Source organism: Dipodomys merriami, unplaced genomic scaffold, assembly GCF_024711535.1.
Source record: "Dipodomys merriami isolate MVZ:Mamm:240054 unplaced genomic scaffold, mDipMer1.0.p SCAF_427, whole genome shotgun sequence".
Classification (NCBI taxonomy): Eukaryota; Metazoa; Chordata; class Mammalia; order Rodentia; family Heteromyidae; genus Dipodomys; species Dipodomys merriami.
The window spans coordinates 820993-842436 of NW_027205904.1; the positions used below are offsets into that span (position 1 = coordinate 820993).

Genomic DNA, 21444 nt, shown 5'->3' on the forward strand with positions numbered 1-21444 from the left:
AGAAGCCCTGTGCGGCACCGGTGGGCTGGGAGGGACAAAAGTCCTGTGGTCGGGCTGGGCCAGGTGGAAGGGGAGTGAGGGGGGGTAGGGAGGGGTCGGGGTGCCAAGCAGGGTTCTGGGCCGTCTGTCCCCTGTGGTTGCCCGTGCAGCCTGGGCTTGAAGAATGGCAGCCTTGTGCAGAACAATCACTCAGCGACCCCTCGGGCTGCTGTGACAGATCTGTCCATCAGCCAGGCCTCTGACTGGGGGGAATTCGCATAATTTACCCAGAAGCAGAGGGGGGGGGCATCCAATGAAGGGAGCCCGCCCGGGAGCTGATGAACCTCTGGGACCTCAGCTTCTCCAGAGGATGGGTAAATGCGTAGGGTGATCTGGGAGACAAGGTTCTCTGCCCCAGCCATACACCAGGACTGGGGTACCAGGAGCTCCCCATTCTGCAGACAGCACTAGGAAACCCTCAGCTTGGGAAAGGTTTCATTCAAGGTCACCCTGGGAGGGTGAGGGCAAATCATCACTCAGACTCCTTAGGCTGAAGCCTTCTGTCCCGTGTGTGTGTGTGTGCGTGTGTGTGTGTGTGTGTGTGTGTGTGTGTGTATGTGTGTGTGTGTGTGTGTGTGCTGAGACAGGGTGTGTATCTGGTTCTTCTCTGTAAATTTTGGGATTCCCCCTCACCCCCCATCAGAAGAGTCTCATTCCAAATTAGCATGTATTTGTGCTCCACATCGAATGTAGTTTAAAAAGAATTCCCTAGTGCTTCTATATATGTTTTATGTCAAGTATGAATGATCTGAGAGCTGAAGATCACAGTTCAAAGCTAGCCTGGACAGAAAAGTCCCTGAGATTCCCCCCCTGTTTTTTTTGGTCCAGTCCTGGGGTTTGAGCCTCTTTGGGTCAAGGCTATATCTCTCTTACTGCTTGAGCCACAGCATCATCATGTCCACACACACACACACACACACACACACACACACACACACACACACACAGTAGGTAGCAGTGGCGCTGTGGCTCAAGTGGTAGGAGCGCTCACCTTGAGCTGAAGAGCTGAGGGATAGCACCTAGGCCCAGAGTTCAAGCCCCATGACCGACAACATTGAAAAAGATGCTGGAAATGGAACTTGTGGCTCAGGTGGTAGAGTGCCAGCCTTGAGCTCAAAAGCTTGGGGACGGTGCCTGGGCCCCGTGTTCGAGCCCTGGAATAAAAAGACAGATGGATGCATACACACAGATGTGATCACAGAGCCAGAGATGGCATCAGTGGCAATATCTGTGAAGAGACAGTTCCGCTCGCTAGAGGAGCTTCCCTGCCTCAGTTTCCCATAGACCCACTAGGCCCCAGGACCTGGGCCTCTGCCTTCTTGTGCTCTCTTCCTTTGATCATATATTGTTTGGCGGGGAGTCTGTATGGTTTGGGGCCTATTGGCACTCCCTGGTCAGGTCTTCAAAGGCTGGTTCATGTCAGGGTAGGGGAGAAGACCCAGAAATGGTGAAATCCGTCCTCTCGTGAACCTTAGCTTGTGGGGATGGGAGGAGGGTCGAGAGACAAACTAGAACAGGGATCAAGATCAAGCAGAGATCAGCCTGAGGCCGATTTCCAGTCCCCCCTCTCCCCATGCTTTTCAATCCCAGGGGGCACCCTCCCTACTACTCTGTTATCTGCATAGGGGAGGGGGAACTCCAGGGTCCACTCAAGTAGAAGCCTCCCTGGCAATGCCTCGATTTTAGGTTTTACACGGCCATTCACGTCCTTCTCACTTCACCAGAGGAAACTGAGGCTTGAGAGGCAGGCTGACCAGCTGAAGAATTGAAACTGACAGCAGGCCCAGTCTTCTGCCAGGAAACTGGCCTCTGGGGCCCGCACAGAAGTGATTAGGTCGTGTAGGGGTGAGCTGTCTGGTTGAGACCAGTGAGTCTCCACTAGAGGCTCTGCAAACGCTAGGTTGGCAGAGCCTCTAAGTGCACCCCTGAACTTCACAGCCCACCTTGAGAAGTGACTTCCTGCCATCCTCAGACCCCTTAAAAGGTGGTGTGCCTATGGGGACAGACCCAGGTTCCCGCCTAGAGAAACAGAGGAAAGGCCCTGGTCCGTCCTTTCTTACTTTGGTTGGTCATGGGGCCTGGACTCTGGCCCTCAACTCTTTTGCTCAAGGCTAGCACACTACCCTTTGGAGCCACAGCGCCACTTCTGGCCCAGGCTGGCTTTTGAACTGTGATCCTCAGCCCTCAGCCTCCTGAATAGGCTTGAACCATGGGTGCCTGGCTGGAAACAGCATTCTTTTCTTTCCTTTTTTTTGTTTTTGGTCAGTCATGGGGCTTGAACTCGCCTGGGCGCTGTCCCTCAGCTCTTCAGCTCAAGGCGAGCACTCTACCACTTGAGCCACAGCGCCACTTCCGGCTTTTTCTCCTTCTGTGGTGCTGAGGGATTGAACCCAGGGCCTCATGCATGTGAGGCAAGCACTCTTACCACTGATCCACCTTCTCAGCCCCGAGCCCTGGTCCTTTCTTTCTCCCAGGGGCTGGGTATCCCCCTCCCTTCCCCAGGACACATACATCCCCACTGCTGGCAGTGTGTGAACACTGCTGCCTTCCAAGTCTGCTTGGAATCTGTCACTCTCCCTTGAAACCTGTGACTCCAGCCTGCCAGCAGCTGAAGGTCGAGCTCTCCCTCACACACACACACACACACACACACACACACACACGTGTGCACAAACACACAGGGTGCACCTGCTTGGTGTGTGGGGTGGAGGTGGATGGAGGGGAGATTCGATCCCTGTGGGGGGGGAAAGCGCTGAGCTGCAGCGAGGAGGCCTCTCCTGCCATTGCCCCCCAGGACGTGGTAGGGCAGAGTGGGGGCCCGCGCGCGCGCGCGGGGCGGGGGGCGGGGCCGACGGGGGGCGGGGCCGAGGGGCGCGCGGCAGCGGCGGCGGCGTGCGCGCGTGCGCGCGGCGGGGGCGGGGGCGCGTCGTGCGCGCGCGGCGGGGGCGGCCCGGGCCCAGGGGCGGGCGCGAGGGAGCAGCGCGCGGCGCGAGCGCGCGGGCGAGGGGAGGCGGCGCCGGCGCCGCCGCCGCCACAGACGCGCGTGTGTCGGGGGGCCGGGAGCGCAGAGCGCGCGGAGCCGGCGCGGCGGGCACGTGGCCTGGCGCAGCCCCGCGGAGGCGCGGCGGCCGGGGCGGCCCGGACTCGCAGGCAGGCAGGCCCGGGTGCGGGGGAGCGAGCGCGGAGGCATTGACGGAGGAGCAGCCGAGGCCGCGCTCAGCCCCGCTCGCCCGCCCCGAGGCGCCGCGCTGCCAACATGGCGCTGCCGGCTCGGACCCGCGGCGCCTGTCGGAGTCGCCCGGCGGAGATGGCGCGGCCCCGGCCGGCCGGCCCGGACTGCGGGCCCGCGCGTCCGCCCTGGCGGCCTCGGCCGCTGCTGCTGCTGCTGCTGCCGCTGCCGCTGCTCGCCGCGCCGGGAGCCGCAGCCTACAGCTTCCCCCAGCAGCACACGTGAGTAGCCGCCCCCCGCGACCCCCGCACCCCGCGACCCCGACCTGCGCATCCCGCGCGCCCCGCAGGCCGGCCCCGGGGAGGGAGGGCAAGGGGAGGGGGGGGAGGCCGACGGGGGAGGGTCCCGCCGCTTTCGGCTGCGGGGAGAAACTTCCCCGCCGGGCCCACCCCTTGGGTCAGAGCCTCCCCCCGGGCCTGGATGGGATGGGGCGCCGAGTCTGCGGGCTGATCCCGCACCCCCAGCCCTATAGCGGCCCATGTCCCCGGGTGGGGGGGGGAAAGGGGGAGATGCAGGGTTGGGTGAGGAAGGGGGGGGCATCGCAGAGCCCCCGGCCTGGAGTGATGGAGCCACCCAGCCGGGCATCCGCACCCCCTTGCTCGCTCTCCCCGGTTGGGAACCTGGTGGCTTTAGTCAGAGGCGGCACACCTGTCCTCTCGGGTCTTTTCCTTTTTTTTTCATGGGGGGCGGTGTTGGATGCAAAAGATAGGGCTCCCCTCCTCCTGCTGCGTGAGCCCTTGTCCTCTGTGCTCGGTCACCCTTGCACCTGAGGAGGGTCCCAGAAGAACCCAGGAGGGAGGTGAAGCCACTGGGGGGGGGTCAGAGCAGAAGGTGAATATCTGGGAGGAATTATTCCCCCCCCCACACCCGGCCTGTCCCCCCCAAGCTGTCAACAGTTCTCACAGGGTGATCACATTTCCCAGCTGTGCCAGCTTCTGCTGGTGCTCCCGGTCCATCCGGTCTCCTCGTCCTCCCCAAGAGCCCGCAAAGTCGCCCAGATGCATCTAGGCTGGAAGTGGGGACTCAGTCCGTGTCGCCTTTAGGACTTCATCCGATTCCCACATCGCCTGTCGATGCTCAGACACCCCTCTGGGGGAACGTTGACCGCCCCGCTTGTTTTCTATCCCTGGCTCTGAGGAGCCACCTGTCTTGGGACTCCGTCACCCAGCCTGGCCTAGGGTTTTGGTGAATGGGGAGTCAAGGCTGGTTGTTGCCAAGGGGAAGGCTCTGGCCTTGGAGAAGGGGAGAGATGGGGTTCTGCGTCATTAGAGCGGTGCTCCCCTTGGGTGGGTGCCCCTGGATCTGCCAAGGGAACTGGAAATGGGAACCTGCCGGCTCCTGGTTATAGATTCTCCCAGATGAGGAACAAACTCAGGAGAGGCACTACTCTGAGTCTTGTGTGTGTGTGTGTGTGTGTGTGTGTGTGTGAGTGTGATCATCTTTCTCCTTGTACAGCCTGACTGTGCTCAGGCGAGTGATCACTTGGCAAATTGCAGGTGCTGTACGGACGTGTCCTCTGTCAACTGTCTGGATTTTGGGGGGGGAAAGGGGGGGGAGCAGCGAGAAGAGAACTGTATGGAGTTCGGGGCTAGTGAGTGTCTTATTGCCCTTCATTTGCTACGACGAATATGTATTTAAGTCACCGTGTCTAAAAAGAATGAAAGCATTTGTGTGTGTGTGTGTGTGTGTGTGTGTGTGTGTGTATGTGTAATGTGTGTATTTATTGTTCTTTTTTTCCTTAAAGCCAAGTACGAGCCCAGCCACAATTTTTTTTTCTCTCCTTCACCGTTTCATGGCTCCTTTGGGGAAGGTTTCAGTAGACGTTCCTTTCCACCTCTTTCCTACTCTTTCCTCCCCCTTTCCCGTAGCCCACAGTAGCTGCTGGGCCTGTGTGGGTCTCCCTTAGGAGGTCTGTGTGAACCCCGGGCCAGAGTGGACACCTGTCCTTCTGTCTCCAGCCAGAAGGCTGGTGAGGCGGGTGTGACCACAGCCGCACACTTCCAGCCAGACGCTCTGCTCTCATCTGTAACGGAGTTGGAGCTAATTCAAGGGTTGGGAACGTGTCTGCCAAACCATGATTAGGGAACGAGATGTGGGGCAGAGGAGTAGGGCAGGGGCTGTGAAGCTATGAGGGTCTGGGGGGGGGTGGCGAATGGGGTGACATGGCAGATGGTTCACTGTGACAGCCAGCGCCCTTCAGCTGCCCTGGTCCCACCAGTGCAGGTGGTTTTTCTAAGGTAGACAGTGCAACTGTGCATCTCGAGGCATCGGGGTGGCAGTCCCCAAGGGGAAAGAGGAGGACAAGACCCCTTTGAGGAACGAGTCATGGCCTCATGACCGTCAGCCAGTGGGAAGGGCTCCCGGCTCCTCAAGTGGCTGGGTTTTAAGCAAGTGCAGGCTTGGGTAGCTGTGATTTCTGAAATCTCTGGGTAGCCAGCAATGGGGCTGGCTCCCAGAGACCCAGCCCCCCTCAGATTGTGAAGGACAGAGGACTCGTGCTTCAGTTTTAAGGCCAGGGGCTGGGACAGGGACGGGGACGGGGGTGGGGGGGGGTGGGGGTGGGGAGGGAAGACTCCCTTTTCCTTTCTGGACTCGGGGCAGGGTTTCAGACAAGGGGGAGGCCATACGTGTGTCTCTTGCACGCATGTGTGTGCAGGCACACTCATGTGTCTGGGGGTAGGCTCAGAAAAGACTGGCTCTCACCTGCTCTCACGTTTCAGTGATGCCCACCTTAGCGATCAGGTCCGTGCTGCGGGTGGAGATGGCCCCCCTGCTTTCCACCTGAGTCTTTTCCTCCTTTTTTCCTGTCTCCCCTTCTGTGGGTCTCTTCATCTTCGTACACACATATGTACTTGTGTATTTATGTGTACATAGAGACATCTATATGTGTATATTTGTGTACATGTGTGTATATGTGCATATACGTATGTATGTGGCATGTGGCCACATCTTTTACCCCCACATCGATCTGTGCCCAGCCTGGCCCTCCTGCCTCTTTTGTTCTCTGCATTGGGTCTTTGAGCTCTGTCCTGTGAGCGCTGGCTGAGCACTGGGTGGAGCTGCCTACCTGGCCACCTACCCTCTTAGGCCAGTTTTGTACCACATTCCCCCTTCCTCTCACTCCCCCCCCCCTTGGTCAGGTATGGAGAAGGGAGCAGCGTACGTGTGCGTCTTGCTCCTGAATGGACGCCCCCGGGACAGGCCCATCGCGGGGCACCTGTCAATCAGGCTGTGGTGAATGGTGAATGACAGCATCCTCGTCTCCCCGTCGCAGGGAGGCAACCTTGTACGTGTGGGGGTCCCCCTATCTTTCCCACAATCTGCAGCTTTAGCTGGGTGTGTGTGTCGGGGGAGAACAGCGCTACTGGGTACTCACAAGCCTCCGGTGGTGAGGATGGGAGGAAAGGCCCTTTGGCTGATTGTCCCCGCTTTGGACTTTGCTTTCACTGGACACCTTATCATGGCTGGCTATGTCAAGCCCTGGAAAGGGAGTGGGGAGGGGCTCATTTTAAGACTTGGAGAGCAAGTCTCCCTCCAGATCTTCTGGTTGTAGATGACATCCCCAAGGAGAGACTGGTCCCGGAGTGAAGCTCCCCCCCCCCCCCCGTTCCCTTCTTCCCTCCGCTTGCATGCATGCAGGGGGGGGGGGTGGCGCTGGTGTGTACGGTAGACCCTGTCCCTCCTGGGAGGAGGAGCTTTAGAGACATCTTGGGTGTGAGGTGTGAGTCCTGCACGGTCATATCCAGAGTGACCCTCTCCATTGGGACAGCTTTGCCTCAGTTTCCCCAACAGATAGTAGCATCCCCTTTGAGAGGAGAGAATCACTGGGGGAGGGCGGCCTCTGGGAGGCAGGGGTGGCAGGGAGGGCACATGAGCAGCCACAAGCCCAGATGCCACAGCCTGGGCCCCTCACTGCCAGTCTCCCCAAAGTGCCGCCTCCCTCCCCCGCCCCCGCCGGGCTGTCCTTTGCTCCTTCTGCTCTGTTATTTCAGCGTGCTTTTCTCCTCTAACCAAGGCCCCTCCACCCCAGCTGTGGGCCGGCCACCCGCTCAGCCTATTCTCATCTACCCTGGAGGAGGCCAGCCCTGGGAGGACCGGCTCCCGCCCTCCCGCAGCCCAGCTGCAAGGTGGAGGAAGGTGCAGGGCTAACAATGGCTTCCCTCCTACCTCCCCCCACCCCCCTTCTTGTCCTGGGGCTTGAACTTAGGGCATGGACGCTGTCCTTGAGCTTTTGTTTGGGTTCTTTTTAACTGTATTTTTTTTTTGTCTTTTCTTTTTTGGTACTGGGGATCGAACCCAGGACGTTGCACTTGCTAGGCAAGCGCTTTGCCACTGAGCTACATCCCAGCCCTCCTTGAGCTTTTGTAGTCAAGGCTAGTGACCTACCACGTGAGCCACAGCTCCATGTCTGGCTTTTGGGTGGGTTCGTGGGAGATGAGTCTCGTGGACTTTCCCCCCAGGGCTGAGTTGGGACCGCATGAGAACCTCAGATCCCAGTCTCCTGAACGCCAGGATGGCAGATGTGAGCTGCTGGGGCCTGACTCGCCTTCCATTTCTAAGCCCAGACCAGGCACTCACCTGCGCTACCTCAGAAGCCCTGGCTGTGCCCAGGCCTCTAACAGGCAGGGAGACTGCAACTCGGGAAGATGGAAAGTGCCAAAAGCCCATTGCTACTGGAGGAAGGCCCGGAAGCAGACTGCTCTGTCTGTTAAGATGTGGAGCCGCCCTGCCAGGGGCCAAGGGGGCCCAGGAAAAAGGGGATGGGAGAGGATAGAAATCCAAGTGTTTGGGAAGAAGAAGAGGCTGGATATGTGGGAGGTGGGTGAAGACCCAGGCTGTAAGCTTTCCTCCTTGGGTCTCAGAGGAGGATCCCCATACTGCTGCCAGGGCCGTCGGCAGGATGTGGGGTGCTGGTGGAGGGATTTAGAGTTCTCTGGATTCTGCTCTGATTGTAGAAAGGAAGGTGACAGGGAGGAGAGCTGGGGGGGTTTATTATTGGAACGCAGAAGCTGGATCTTCTCAGCTCCTTTTTTTTTTTTTTTTGCCAGGCCTAGGGCCTTTAGAGGAGTCAGACCTTCTAGGTGCCAGATCAGTTCCTGCTGTGTGGACAAGACGGGTGGGGCAGGCGGACCAGGGGACTGGGGTTCTCAAGAGCTTATTCTTCGGGGGGGGGGGGAGCTGGAAATAAATAGGTAGGCCTAGTCTCTTGTCTGGCAGAATAGCGTTGCCTCTTCCCTCTTCCCCTTCCTTCCCCAGCCCCAGCCCCACCCTGAAGATTTCCCGATGAGCCTGGGAACCCACAACCTGTGTCTGTCGGTGATCGGGGGATCCCAGACAAGAGGAGGGGCGCTGGAGCCTGAGGCAGAGTTGGGGGTGGGGTAGGGGGCTTTCCCTCTGCTGACTTCAGCTATCCAGCCTGCTGGGGGAAGTTCTCTGCATGTCAGGTTTATTTTTTCCTGGTGTCTACTGTCTAAACAAGAGGCTACAGAATCAATATTCTTATTCCCGGAGGGAAACGTATTTGTGGTGTGAGTGTGTGTGTGTGTGTGTGTGTGTGTGTGTGTGTGTGTGTGTGTGTGTGTGTGTCTCCCCTTGCCTTTCTCTCTTGGTCCTATGTAACCTGAAGAATCTCCTGTGCTGATGAGGCCAAGGGTGGAAGTGGGGTTCTGTGCAGGCTGACCACAGGGACTGAGATGCCCCTAAAGGCTTGTGGAGTCACTGCAGAGGTCTTTTGGGACTCCCTAAAGAAGTGCAGTGTCACTGGCCCACAGTGGCTCATGCCTGTAACCCCAGCTGCTGGGGAGGCTGAGATCTGAGGGTTGAGGTTCAACTACCAGCCCAGGCAGGAAAGTCCTTGAGACTTTTTTTTTTTTTTTTGGTTGGTTGTGGGGCTTGAACTCTGGGCTTGGGCGCTGTCCCTATGCTTTTCAGCTCAAGGCGAGCACTCTGCCACTTAAGCCACAGTGCCACTTCTGGTTTTCTAGTGGTTTATTGGAGATAAGAGGCTCATGGAGTTTCTTGCCTCGGCTGGTTTTGCACTGTGATCCTCACATCTCAGCCTCCTGAGTAGCTAGGATGACGGGCGGGACCCAGAAAACAAGAAGAAGAACTGTGACTACAAGCCTTGAGCAAATAGAGCTCAGGGACAGCACCCAGGCCCTGAGTTCAAGCCCCACAACTGACCAAAAAAGACTGGTGCTGTCCTGTCACTGTGGGATGGAGGTCATGGTTCAGACCACATTCCCAGTCCTGCCATCTGATTGCCATTCCTTCTTCATCCCGTCCTGGTGACTGGTCCCAGCAACAGTGGGGCCTCACTGTCTGGGAGACCCTGTTACTCTGAGATTGGGGGGGGACAGCTATTCACTTAGGTTGGGGCACCTCCATCAAAGGCAAGCCAAGCCTGTTCTCTCGTCATCTGGATTGCTTGCTCGGTGGCCTTCGTGGTATTCCACCGCCTTTCCCCCCTCGGCCTTTGTTTCCTCTCTCCTACGGTCCTTTTGGCTTAGTGCCCTCAGAAAGCAGGTCTGGAGTTTTCTCACTTCTCCTCTACATTCTTTCATAACAGGAGGTGAGGTCCGACCCAAAGCACGGCTGGCATTTTCTCTCTGCATGAGGGTCGGAGGACCTCACGCCTTGGGTGCACGGAAGCTTTTCAGACGGACCCACTTCAAGGTCTGCTCAGCCTGATGGTTTAGTGGTGAGGGAGGGGCGCAGGGAATCTTTCCTGCCAGTCCTTAGCCATCTCTTCCCACCTGGGGAAAGGATGGTCAGTAAAGAAAGCGGAAGTGTGTGGCTCATGCCTGAAATCCAGGTTACTCGAGAGGCTGAGATAGGAGGATTGTGGTTTGAGGTCGGTCTGATTCACCAGTAAACTATTCAAGAAAGCTGGAAGCAGCACTGTGGCTCAAGTGGTAGAGCACTTGCCTTGGGCAAAAGAAGCTCAGGAACAGGGCCAAGCTCAAGGAGTTCAAGCCCCAGGATCTCCAAAAAACAAGAAGCTCAGGGAGAGCACTCAGATCCTGAGATCAGCGTGCATACACACATGCAAGTGTGGGGATAGAAGAGGGAGGACGAGAAGTGTCACCTCTCTGTCTGTCTGTTTCCAATCTCTCTTGCTTCCACCTTTCTTGACACGTGTGAGGCTGCATGCAGTACCTCCACCCGCTGCACGGCCTGTGACACTTGCTCAGACTCTGAGTCTAGGGGCCTGTCTACTGTGCATCATTCTCGTTAGTGGGCCCCCGTTAGGCTTGGGACGTGCCAGGTCGTGAGGGTTGATGCTAACTAACACCAAGTATGGGATGAGGGTGTGTGGGTCCTGACTGGATCTAGGAAGGTTCTCAGGCCAGCGATGCCTGCTCTGAGCGCCAGGCAACACCAGCCCCTCTGAAGATAGGACCCCAAACCCAGTCAGGCCCTATCGGCACCCAGATTTGAGGTTTTCATTCTGCGGTTGTCTTTCCTCTAAGTGTGGCCCTTACCTTGTCCTGCGTGTACATGGGTACTTGTGTATGGAAGTGTCTAAACCGGTGTGGTTTTGCACATATACTGTGTGTGTGTGTGTAAGAGAGAGAGGGAGGGTGTATGCACATGTGTTCTTGTATGTACGAATGGGTGTAAGAACGTACAGACTTGTGTGATCTTGTATACGCAGGTGCAGGTGTTTTGCACACAGGTGCCTATTTAGTGTGGGCATACGCTTGTGTGCCAGAGTGAGTGTGTGTGTGTGTAGGCACGTAACAGTTTATCTCTCTGCAGCCAGAATGAGTTTTCAGTGCCCACCTTCTGCCCCTGCCTTTGATACACATGCCAGAGCTTGCTGGGCGAACGCTGGCGGGGAGAACGCAAGTCTCCTTGTTCATCAGGACCTGTGTTCTAACACACTTTTATGTCAGGCACAGCCGGAGTGAATGTGGAGCTGGAAAGTTGGATCCTCTCCCAACCCGAGGGCTGATAGTCCAAGAAGGAAACACACCAGAGATGTGTCCTTGCGATTCAATTTCTTGCAAATGCAATGACGTTTTAGATTCCCTGGGGGGGTCTTGGGACCAAGAAGAGCTCCATGAGCCCTTTGAGAAGAGAAGCATCTTTTACCTCCGGAAGCAGCCCTTCCGGAGTGAAAAGGTCAGGACTCGGGCACAGTGGGAGACGCAATCTGTGTGATCTTGGGCTGGTAGGTTTTTTTCCCATAGAAGCAGGTGATTTTCCCCCTCCCACACCCAAGGACGGGAGATGGAAGGCCCTGCTGCGGGTCTGGAGTGCTTTCCTCCCACAAGATACCCCCGTAGATGACTTCCAGGCTTCAACTTCACAGTCCCGCACCCTGCAGACAGGTCCTCCATTTGGAGCGTGTCCAGTGAAGGGGCTTCCCCTAGACAGCGTGCGTCCTCTATCAAGACTCTGTGAGCCTGGCTGTCTAGCTGCCCTGTGCTGGGCGCTGGCCCCGGCATGAGGTGGGGGGGGGCGAGGGGGGGGAGAGGGGAGGGCTGCATAGGCCCTGATCTGGTGGGTTCTGATGTCTGAGGGAACCGTGAGTTTTGCTTTCCCGGCATTCTTGGTGTCAGTATGTTGCCAGGTCTGGCACGATCCAAGGTCCTGAGTGTTTTAGGAAGGGGTTTCTGTAGAAGGGGAGGAGGCAGAAGCGGCTGTGAGGGGCGCAGGAATCTTCCCATGCAGTCAGGTGGGCTACCTATGGGGCAGAGGGCCTGGGTGGAACCATCTCCTTTGGGCTCTGTGAACCTCTGTGCTTCCCTGACTGAGGAAGCACGTATCACAGCTCCAGATGATCCTCCCTCCCATCAGTAGGGAAACTGAGGCTCAAGATGTGTGTGCACAAGTGTGTGGTTGGGTAGGGACTTCCCACTTGTACTGGCAGTCTGTGATGTAGACGGGGTACGGTCCCTAGCCCTAGAACTTGGTAGACACCTCTTGAAGGGTGATTTCCCCATGTGGCCTAACCCACGCCGTGACCTGCAAGTATTTCTCTTAAATGACGGCTTCCATGACCCGGGGCGAGGGAGCGATCTGAGGTTTCCTCAGGGAAAATTGCAGAGCAGGGTGCCTCCAGGGGGACATCCCGATTCCAGGAGTTTCTCCGGTCCAGACCTCGATGCCCGTGTCTGTCCCGGCACTTGGTCTGGGCCACCTCAGCTTTCTGCGTCTCCCCAGAAAGGATGGCAGGGTGGGCGCAGATGGGTCGGCCCGCTCCCGGGGAGGAGGGAAGATGCTTCTGTGCGTGCGTGCGTGCGTTAGCGACCCCAGGGTGAGGTTTACCCGAGGCCCTTCATCCTGGACCTGGAAAAAGAGGGGGACAAGTGTGGGCCGTCAGGGCCAGGTCCTGTCCTGGGCTCTGCTCAGGTGTGAAAGAGGACATGTTTCCCTTGCATTTTTCTTAGGAGGGGAGGAAAACTTACCCAGAAGCCTTCTCTCCCCAGCCTGCTTCCTCTCACACCTGGTTGGCCAGCGGAGGGTCAGGTGCCTACTCCACACCAATCATGGCAATAGAGAAGGCACATTTTGATTGGCGGAGGCTAATCGGGAGTCACCCTTGAGCCAGGCGTGGGGTCACCTTGGGGCTGGTAGGCGGGGATTCTGCAGGCTTGGAGAGATGGAGGACTGGAGGACAGGGAGGCCAGTGGCTGCTTTGGGGTCACACAGGCGGCCTGAAGGGAGGAGGGGAGAGGAGAGGAGAGCAGGCCTTGTTCAAGGAAACAAGGAGTTGTTTAGTGCACAATGTCAGTCTAGGGGAGCCTGGCCCCCCCAGGAGTGGTATTTCACGTGTGCTAGCTAAGCCACGGGCCTGGTGCATTCAAACCCCGGTGTCACAGATGAGGGCAAGGGAGACTGGGCCCGGCCGAGCGATGCTAGGGTGTCACCTGCAACGCCCAACCCTCGCGCGCCTCCATGCTCCCACGCCGCTTCGTCACCTGTGGCACTCGGTAGAGGCTGCCTCTCTGGGCTGGGAACATGGCTCGGTGCTAGAGGGCTCGTGCCTAGCACGCCTAAAGCTCCAGGTTCGGTTCCTCAGTGTCGTATGAACGGGAAAAGCCGGAAGTGGTGCTGTGTCTCAAGCGGTGGAGCACCAGCCTGGAGCAAGAGCAGCTCTGGGACAGTGCCCAGCCCCGGGGGGCCCCCCCGAGCCCCAGGACTAAACAACACCAAACAAAAGGCCACCTCTCTGGGGAAGCCCCAGCAGGATTGTCACGGGCTTCTGGTTTTCTCTGAGCTTGTGAAGCCTGGCCTAAGTGTAAGGCACACATGAGGAGGTGTGCCTTACACTTGGGCCCATCTTCTGGGTCCCAAAGCCCCCTGTGGGCCTGGCCTTCTCTCCTTCCCACCTGCTCCCCAAGGCTGCTGTGTTTCCCCCCGACACACCCCGGGTGCCTGGAGCTGGTGACTGGGACCCCCGCCCGTCCGGGGCCCCCCGCAGCCCCGGGTCTCCCGGCACAGCAGCCGGGGAGGGGGCGGTGGGCAACGATCCCAGAGGCCATTAAGTGGTATGATTTACACGGTTCTGGAACTGGCGCCGGGGGAAATATATTTCACAGGTGATTTCCAGACTGGTGGCGTAGAGAAGAGGCCATTACTCTCAAATGGAAAAGGGTAGGGACTTCATGGAGCCATCGAGAGGGGCCTGGAGCTGTGGGCTCTGTTGTGTGCGCTTACTGCTTTTGAGAGAGCCTGGGCCAGAGAGGGGCTGGGGAGAGAGAGGAGCTGGAGAGAGAGCTCCATGCCCTACATTACAGGATCCCAGTCCTGTCGTGCCTCTGTTACTTGGTCCTCAAAAGGGGATCGAGTTTGCCACGTCTCGTGATGAGGACAGAACCTGTGGCGATTGCGCCAGTGCTTTTTGAGCGCCTGCCCGCCGCGAAGTAGCGCGGGGCGTGTTCTCATAGATTGAGCCGGAGGAACCACGGGGTGCGCCATGGGTCGGAAGCCAGAACCTAGGGGTGCACAGGTCAGTCCCAAGGAGGCTTCCTCTAGCTCATCCTTCAGCGCGGGTAGATACCAGCCTGGGGGATGGGGTCATGCTGCGTCAGAAAGTCACCCAGGCTGTGGAGAAGGGGCTGGAGAAATCAGGGAAGGGTGGCACTTGGACTGAACAAATAGAGTTGACACTTTTTTTTTCTTTTTTTTTTTCCGGATCCGGTCGTGGGGCCTGAACTCTGGGCCTGGGCGCTGTCCCTCAGCTCTTCAGCTCAAGGCTAGAGCCACAGCACCACTTCCAGCTTTTTTTCTTTTTGCTTATGTAGTGCTGAGGAATCTACCCCAGGGCCTCAGGCATGCAAGGCAAGTGCTCTACCACTGAGCCACACCTTCCCAGCCCTAGAGTTGACATTTAAAAGAAAAAAAAAACGAGAGTGAAGCCTGGAAAGAGGAAGGTAAGGGCCCTGAGGGTGTGTAGGAAAAGAGTGTCCTAAGTCAAGAAGCAGTCAGTGCAAAGGCCCTGGGGTGTGGGACCTGGTTCAGGCAGAGGAAGGAGAAGGAGAGAGGCGGGGCAGAGGTCGGTCATGGAGTTCTTGGCTCTTGCTCTGAGTGAAGTAGGAGCCGGAGGGGACTAAACTGAGCCTCCACCTAGGATTGTGTGGCCCGCAGCTCCTCAGTTCACAGGTGGGAAGGTGAGGCGTAGACAGAGGACGGATTGGAGAGCCTGCATGAAGGCTGCAAGCATAAAAGAAAATGCTTGTGTGGCGGGGGGGGGGGGGGGTGTAGATAGGGTGTGGGGTGGCTTGCACCCGGCACGGGATGGCGGAGTCAGGGTGTCAAACAGCCCAGGTCCGGGCCACTTCTCCTCTGTCCTTTTCTTTTTGCTTCCTGGAAGAAGCAGCTGTGCGGGTGTACGGTCCTTCTGGGAGCGTCATGAATTATGCAAGGAAGCCACAGGCCTGGGCAGGCCCATCCTAAATGAGCCTAAATAATTCATATCCGAGAGGAGTCAGGGGAAGGGAAGGCCGCCTGCGCCGGCCCCGGGGCAGCAGCCACACTGGCAGCCTCCCGCAGGCTTCTCTGCCCACTCCGTCTGGGTGTGTGGCGGGATCGCTGGGGGCCAGCGGGGCTCTGGGGCTCTGGGGAGGTGCATTTGCTCGGAGAGGAGTCTGCCACTCCTGGCTGCCGAGCCAGACCACCTCCCTCGGGAAAAACAGCCCGAGGCAGAAGGGACTCTAAAGGAGAAAGGACCGCTAGGTAAAAGAGTGATCCTTGGGGAAGGGCACCTTTGGAAATGGGGATGGGAGGGTGTGTGTGTGTGTGGAGGTGGGGCTCAGAGAGTCCCTAGGTTAGAAGGGCCTGTGGATTGCCCATGAGAGACAGTTCCAGGTGAGGGGTGTGGTGTGCAAAGGCTGGGTCAGGGGTGTATGAGCCACACTGAGGAGTCGCGTGCTCTGCCTGTGTGAGCTGCGCGGGCCCTCCCCCCCCCCCCCCCCCCCCCCGCCTGCAGCAGGACGGGATCCCCTCTTCCAGGCCCAACCTGCCAGATGGTTCCTGCGGTACTGGGGAGGAGCCACAGGAGGTATAGCAGTGGCAGAATGGTAGCGATGGGAGGGATGGGCCGTGTGTGGAAGTGAACGGAGCCCAAGGGCTGGGGCATGGAGGCAGAGGTAGTCTTGGTTGAGCTGGCGGCCAGGAGAGAGAGATGGTGGTTGTCTGGGCTCAGGCAGGGGGCCGGGGAGATGATAGGTAGGGAGCATGCTGGCAAGATAGAGCCGTAGGACTTGCAGATAAGTTGGATGTGGGTGTGAGGAAAAGCGGGATCCTAGTCATCCTGAGGCTTTGGGCCATAACAGAGGCCTTCAGCTGACGCGGGGACACGGATGGTGGGCGGTGGGCCCGGAGGGAGGTCAGGGGCCCACTGACTACCCAAATGGCCACGGCACACAAGCAGCTGAGCATCCAAGCCTGGCATCTTGTGGAGGGATAAGGGAGACATCCTGTCTAGCCCTGGGTCCTTCATTCTGCTGCTCTGTGCCTCAGTTTCCCTGAGAATTGGAGCCTATCGGATTGATGAAGATTGTGAAGGAAAGAAAGGGCTCTGATGAGACTTCTAACACAGGAATAGTCTGTGGTTAGGGAGGGAAACAGACCTGCAGGGGCTACGCCCCCTGGCTAGATGTGGGAGACAGACCTGGAGAGGCCACGCCCCCTGGCTAGATTTGGGAGGTAGACCTGGATAGGCCATGCCCCCTGGCTAGATGTGGGAGGTAGACCTGGAGAGGCCACGCCCCCTGGCTAGATGTGGGAGACAGACCTGGAGAGGCCACGCCCCTGAGCTAGGTGTGGGAGGTAGACCTGGAGAGGCCCCGCCCCTGAGCTAGGTGTGGGAGGTAGACCTGGAGAGGCCACGCCCCTGAGCTAGGTGTGGGAGACAGCCCTGGAGAGGCCACGCCCCTGAGCTAGGTGTGGGAGACAGACCTGGAGAGGCCACGCCCCTGAGCTAGGTGTGGGAGACAGACCTGGAGAGGCCACGCCCGAGCTCCCTGTAGGTGACAGAGCGGGGAATGGGAGAGAGATGGCACTGGGGGCCTCCCCATCCATGCTATCCCCTCTGGCCCTGGGCTTAGGTGCAGAATGGGGTCCAAACCTTCCCCCTGTTCCTGCCCCAGCCCCTCCCCCACTACAACGGGCTGTTCCAGCTTCCCCAGACCAACTTAAGGGCACTCCCTCCCTCCTCCCCAAAAAATGCCCAGATCAGGCCCTGGAGGAAGGGGTTCTGCCTGGGGCTTGCTCACACAGCATTACTAGCAGAAGCACTGGTCAGGCTCAGTTTGACCTTCAACGCCATCCTTCAACCACTACTGGGAAAAATCACCTTTTGCCTTTTCTCAGCCTTTCCCTGAGCACCCAGCCCTGCCTAACTGTCACTGCCCTTGTCCCAGAGCCCAAGTGGTCGATCGCTGTGTGATCCTGGACATCCTCTGTACCTCTCTGGACCTAGTCAGCCACCAGGACTCTCCCAGTCCCCATCCAATCCATGTCACTCCCGGATCTGGTTACTCCTCCCCTCGCTCCTCCCTTCCCCCCAGTATATTGATAAGAGTAAATATTGGGCTGGACCCGGTGCCCTAATTAAAGCCCAATGACTGTTTTCTGCTCATCTGAGTGGGGAGGCGAGAGCTTGCTCCCTCCCAGCTGAGCGCCAATTAGAAGGAAAAGTTCTTTCTCAGCAGAGAAAGGGAAGGAACAGCCCCATAATTAATAACCTCATTACGGAGCAGTACTTGGGCAGGGTCCCAAGATACACATAGAGGAGTAGACTCGGGGATGGTAGATGTGGACTGATTCGAGCTGCTGCCATACTGTCCTCTCTGCCAACTCCTGAGGGGTCTCCAGTGTCCCCAGTGACACACGGGCCGACTTCTTACCTCCAGTAAACTGCTCAGGAAAACCAGAAGCGGTGCTATGGCTCAAGTGGTAAAGAAATAGCCTTGAGCACCAAGAAGCTCAGGGGCAGCTCCCAGGCCCTGAGTTCAAGCAGGACCAGCAAGACAGAGAGATAGGTAGGTCTGTGGACAGAGTCACAAATAGATCAAGTCTTATGCCTCAGTTTCTCTGCTTGCGGGTTGCTGGCAGAGGAGCTCTGTGCCTCTTTGGCTCTACCCAAGCATGACTCTGGCTCATTTCCCCTCCACGGTGCCTGGGGTTTAAGGTGGAAGCTGTGGCTTGGCCACCTTCCCCAGGCCCGCCTCTGCCTGCTCCCTTCCTCTCGGTCCCGCCCCGTGGGGTCCAGCCACCCACGCTCGTCTGTACCCTCTGAGGGGGAACCTGTGGCGTCCCCTGTCTCTGGGTTTTTGATTTGTTTAATTATAGATGAGTTTTCTGCATAATTTATTCCAAAAGCCCGGATCATACCATACAATTAAATCACATTCCGATCGACAACTTCACCTAGGAAATTAACAACGGGCAACAGTTTAATCTGCGCTCACCGCAGCCACGCATGGGCTCTCCCCCCCCCCCCCCCGGCCCCTCTCTTCACCTCCCGTGGCCGGTGCTCAGTGCAGTCCAGCCAGGAGGCATCGGGCAGATCTGGGTACTCGGGATCCAAGTGAACAGGAGCACGGGCAGAATCTGGTCAGCTCACTTATATCCCAGCAGGGCCGTGGATCCTGATGCCTTCCCCCCTTCCACCCCCACCTCATTCTTCCAGAGCCTCTATACCATTCTGTGGAGTGAACGTGGCTGAGCTTTGCCAGGGCTGAACTGGGCTGGGTGGGTGGACAGCTTCTCTGGCCTCCAGGAAAGAACGCCGCAGGCCTCGTTACCTCCCGGCCTCCTCGGTGTCCGTGTGTCATTTCCTCAGAGCCAGCCCCAGGACACCGGCCAAACCCTAAGACCCACAACATCAAAGTCCCGTCTCTGTGACAATGAAACGAATTATCCATCGTGTCCTCTTTCACTCTAGGACACATGCGCTGCCTTCGTAATTGGGTTTGATTTAGGAGCAGAATCAGTGACTTAAGGCCACCAGGCCATGAACTGGGGCCTAGGGTCTGCCTGACAGGTCTAGGATGCCAAACCAAGGGCTAGAGAGCCACCCCTAGATCGGGGTGGGGGTGGGGGTGGGGGTAGAGCGCATGTGACGTGCTGGCACTGGTACCTTGTAGGTGTCTTTGTATGTCATCTGGGAAGGCTTGGCATTTTGTCCCATAGAGCAGTGAATTGTTGAGGTCAGGGTCAGGGCTAGGGCGGAGCCTTGGAAGACCAGATCCTCGACCCCGCCCACTGGTCTGCCACCTACCCGCCTGATGGGGTACAGTAGGTCTGTGTGGCAGTCTGTCCCCGAATCAGCCCCCCAGAGTCCTGCTATTTCAGGATCACAGAGAGCCCCTGCCACACTGTCCACCTCAGCCAGGGCCGAGGCGTCGGTGCCCAGTGGACAGCGGCCAGGCTGAGAAGGCCCTATTTTCTTCTGTGTCTCTCCCCCTCCCGGCTGGCAGCTGGAGTCTAATTGCCCTTCTTATCCCGGCCTGCGGCCTGGCCTCCACCTGGACTTGGGGTGAGATTTTTCCCCTGTGGTGGGGAGTGAAAGCAGGAGTCAGGCTGAGGCTCGGCTAGCAGCTAGCCCAAGCTAATACCTCTTTCTTTTGATGTTGATTTCCTTCCCCCATCACAGTCCTGACATTCAGCTTGGCAAATTGTAATTAGCAATCTGCCCGCCTCCTGCTCCGAGTTCCCATGCCAACCGACCTGGGCACACACGACGACACGGGCCCAGCCCTCCAGCCACAGGCCTGAGGAAGAACATGGGGTAGGGAGGCTGGGTTGGGTCTGGGTGTCATCAGCGTGAAGGAGATCCACCCAGGCTTGGGTGGAGTCAGGGGCCCACTAGGCCCGCAGAAGAGAGCGGAGGTGTTGTTCCCACCTGTGGGTGGGCTTGGGCCGAACATCCAGCAGAGAACATCTGTGTATATTCCAGAGAACTCTGAGGTGGAGGCTCTCCATGACCACTACTCAGATAAGGCCCTGAGAGGTAGGGATGCGCCCAGGCATACAGGGCGATTCTATGGTGAGGGCAGTGTGTTCCCTCCCCTTCCTCGGGCCCCATCTCACACCTCCCTCCTCCGTGTTATTCAGAAGTTCCCTTGTTCAGGGCAGCTACATCAAGGGCTGGCTCTTTACAGTGAAGAACAGCCTCCCCGTGGGCTCCTTAGAGCTATTCGACTCCCTTAGTGCGTCGACCGTACACTCCCCTCTTCTCCCTGGCCGTCCATCCATACGGGAGGAGTGCCCGAGCTACGGGGCAAGACTTCAAAGGGGGTTCAGAGGCACATTCTGGTTCCCTACCTTTGTCTCTCCTCTGGTGAAAATTGGGTTGAGCAAGCGGCTGCCCTGCTCCCCACCGGGCGGCAGGAGTCAGGCTGTGGCAACTCTAAGCAGACTCTCTCTCTCTCTCTCTCTCTCTCTCTCTCTCTCTCTCTCTCTCTCTCTCTCTCTCTCTTCCCCCTTCCCCCACAGGATGCAGCACTGGGCCCGGCGCTTAGAGCAAGAGATCGACGGTGTGATGAGGATCTTTGGAGGCGTCCAGCAGCTCCGTGAGGTGAGCCTGGCATGCGTGCCTTTCCTCTACACATCCTTTTCCAAGTAGGGATGGGGAGATGGGGAGAGGATGCAGAAATAAGGAGTGAGATTTGATATCCTTACCATCTCCCCAACATGATAGGGCGCCCCTAAACCTGAATCAGTGACCCCTTGGGTCTTAAGCTTTCCTGTTTTGTTTTGTTTTTTCCTGTTAGTCGTGGGGCTTGAACTCTGGGCCTGAGAGCTGTCCCTCAGCTCTTCAGCTCAAGGCAAGCGCTCTACCACTTGAGCCACAGAGCCACTTCTGGTTTTCTGGTGGCTCATTGGGCATAAGAGTCTCATGGACTTTCCTGTCCGGGCTGGCTTTGAACCGTAATCCTCAGATCTCAGCCTCCTGAGTAGCTAGGATGACAGGTGTGAGCCACCGGCGCCCAGCCTTGGTCTTTCCCTTTTGAGGTAACATAGGGGTCGCCAAATGGTGCTGATGACTGTTGTCGCTGGGAGAATGTTGGGGCTTTCAGCTTTCCAGATGGGTGGGCTCTGTGTTTGAGGCTGCTCCCTGCTTGGGACCAGTGTCCAGGGCATGTGTAGAAACCCAGGTCCTCTGGCTTCTAAGCCAGCAGGATAGCTGGCAGGGCCAAATGAGCCTCGGGCTAGGGCGGGGGCTCAGGGCACTTGAAAGCCCTCGTGTCTGACAGTGCGGCAGGATGAGGGATGGAGGTGCGGGAGCGGTGATCGATCAGGCGCCAGCCGACCACATTCGTCGTGGGAGATTATGTTAATGTTTCAAATAGCAATGTGAAGAGCGGACCATCCGTCACCCCCAGAAGGCTGCTAAACGTGTTGCTGTCGGGCCACGGGCTTCTGAGCTGTCGCTCTTTCACGTGGAGATTCAGAGGCTCGGGGACCTGAGCTCTTGGAGTGGCACAGGCGGCACTCAAGGGGAATCTCTCCATCGGGATGTGCGTGGGATAGATGGAGTGGGGGGTGGGGGGGTCCTCGGCAGGATCGAGTAGGGGATCAGTGAGGATTTCCTGCCCATAGGTGATATGGAAACAGCAGAGAGTTACAATCGGGGCCCGATGGAGAGTCTAGGCCCCGGGGTTTGTGCATTCTTGTCATCTCTGTGGGTCAGGGCTAGGGTCAGCTCTTAGAGGGTG

General features: G+C 58.0%; 1 protein-coding gene across 2 annotated transcripts in view; it reads left to right on the forward strand.

Moving 5' to 3' along the window:
- The first annotated feature begins 3295 nt into the window (after positions 1 to 3295).
- Positions 3296 to 21444, forward strand: part of LOC138807681 (voltage-dependent calcium channel subunit alpha-2/delta-2-like) — a 90719-nt gene continuing 72570 nt past the window's right edge. For both annotated transcript variants that reach the window (XM_069993462.1, XM_069993463.1), the window contains exons 1-2: positions 3296 to 3489; positions 20222 to 20303. In XM_069993462.1, coding sequence (XP_069849563.1) covers positions 3296 to 3489; positions 20222 to 20303 — 276 coding nt within the window. The remainder of the gene's footprint in view (positions 3490 to 20221; positions 20304 to 21444) is intronic.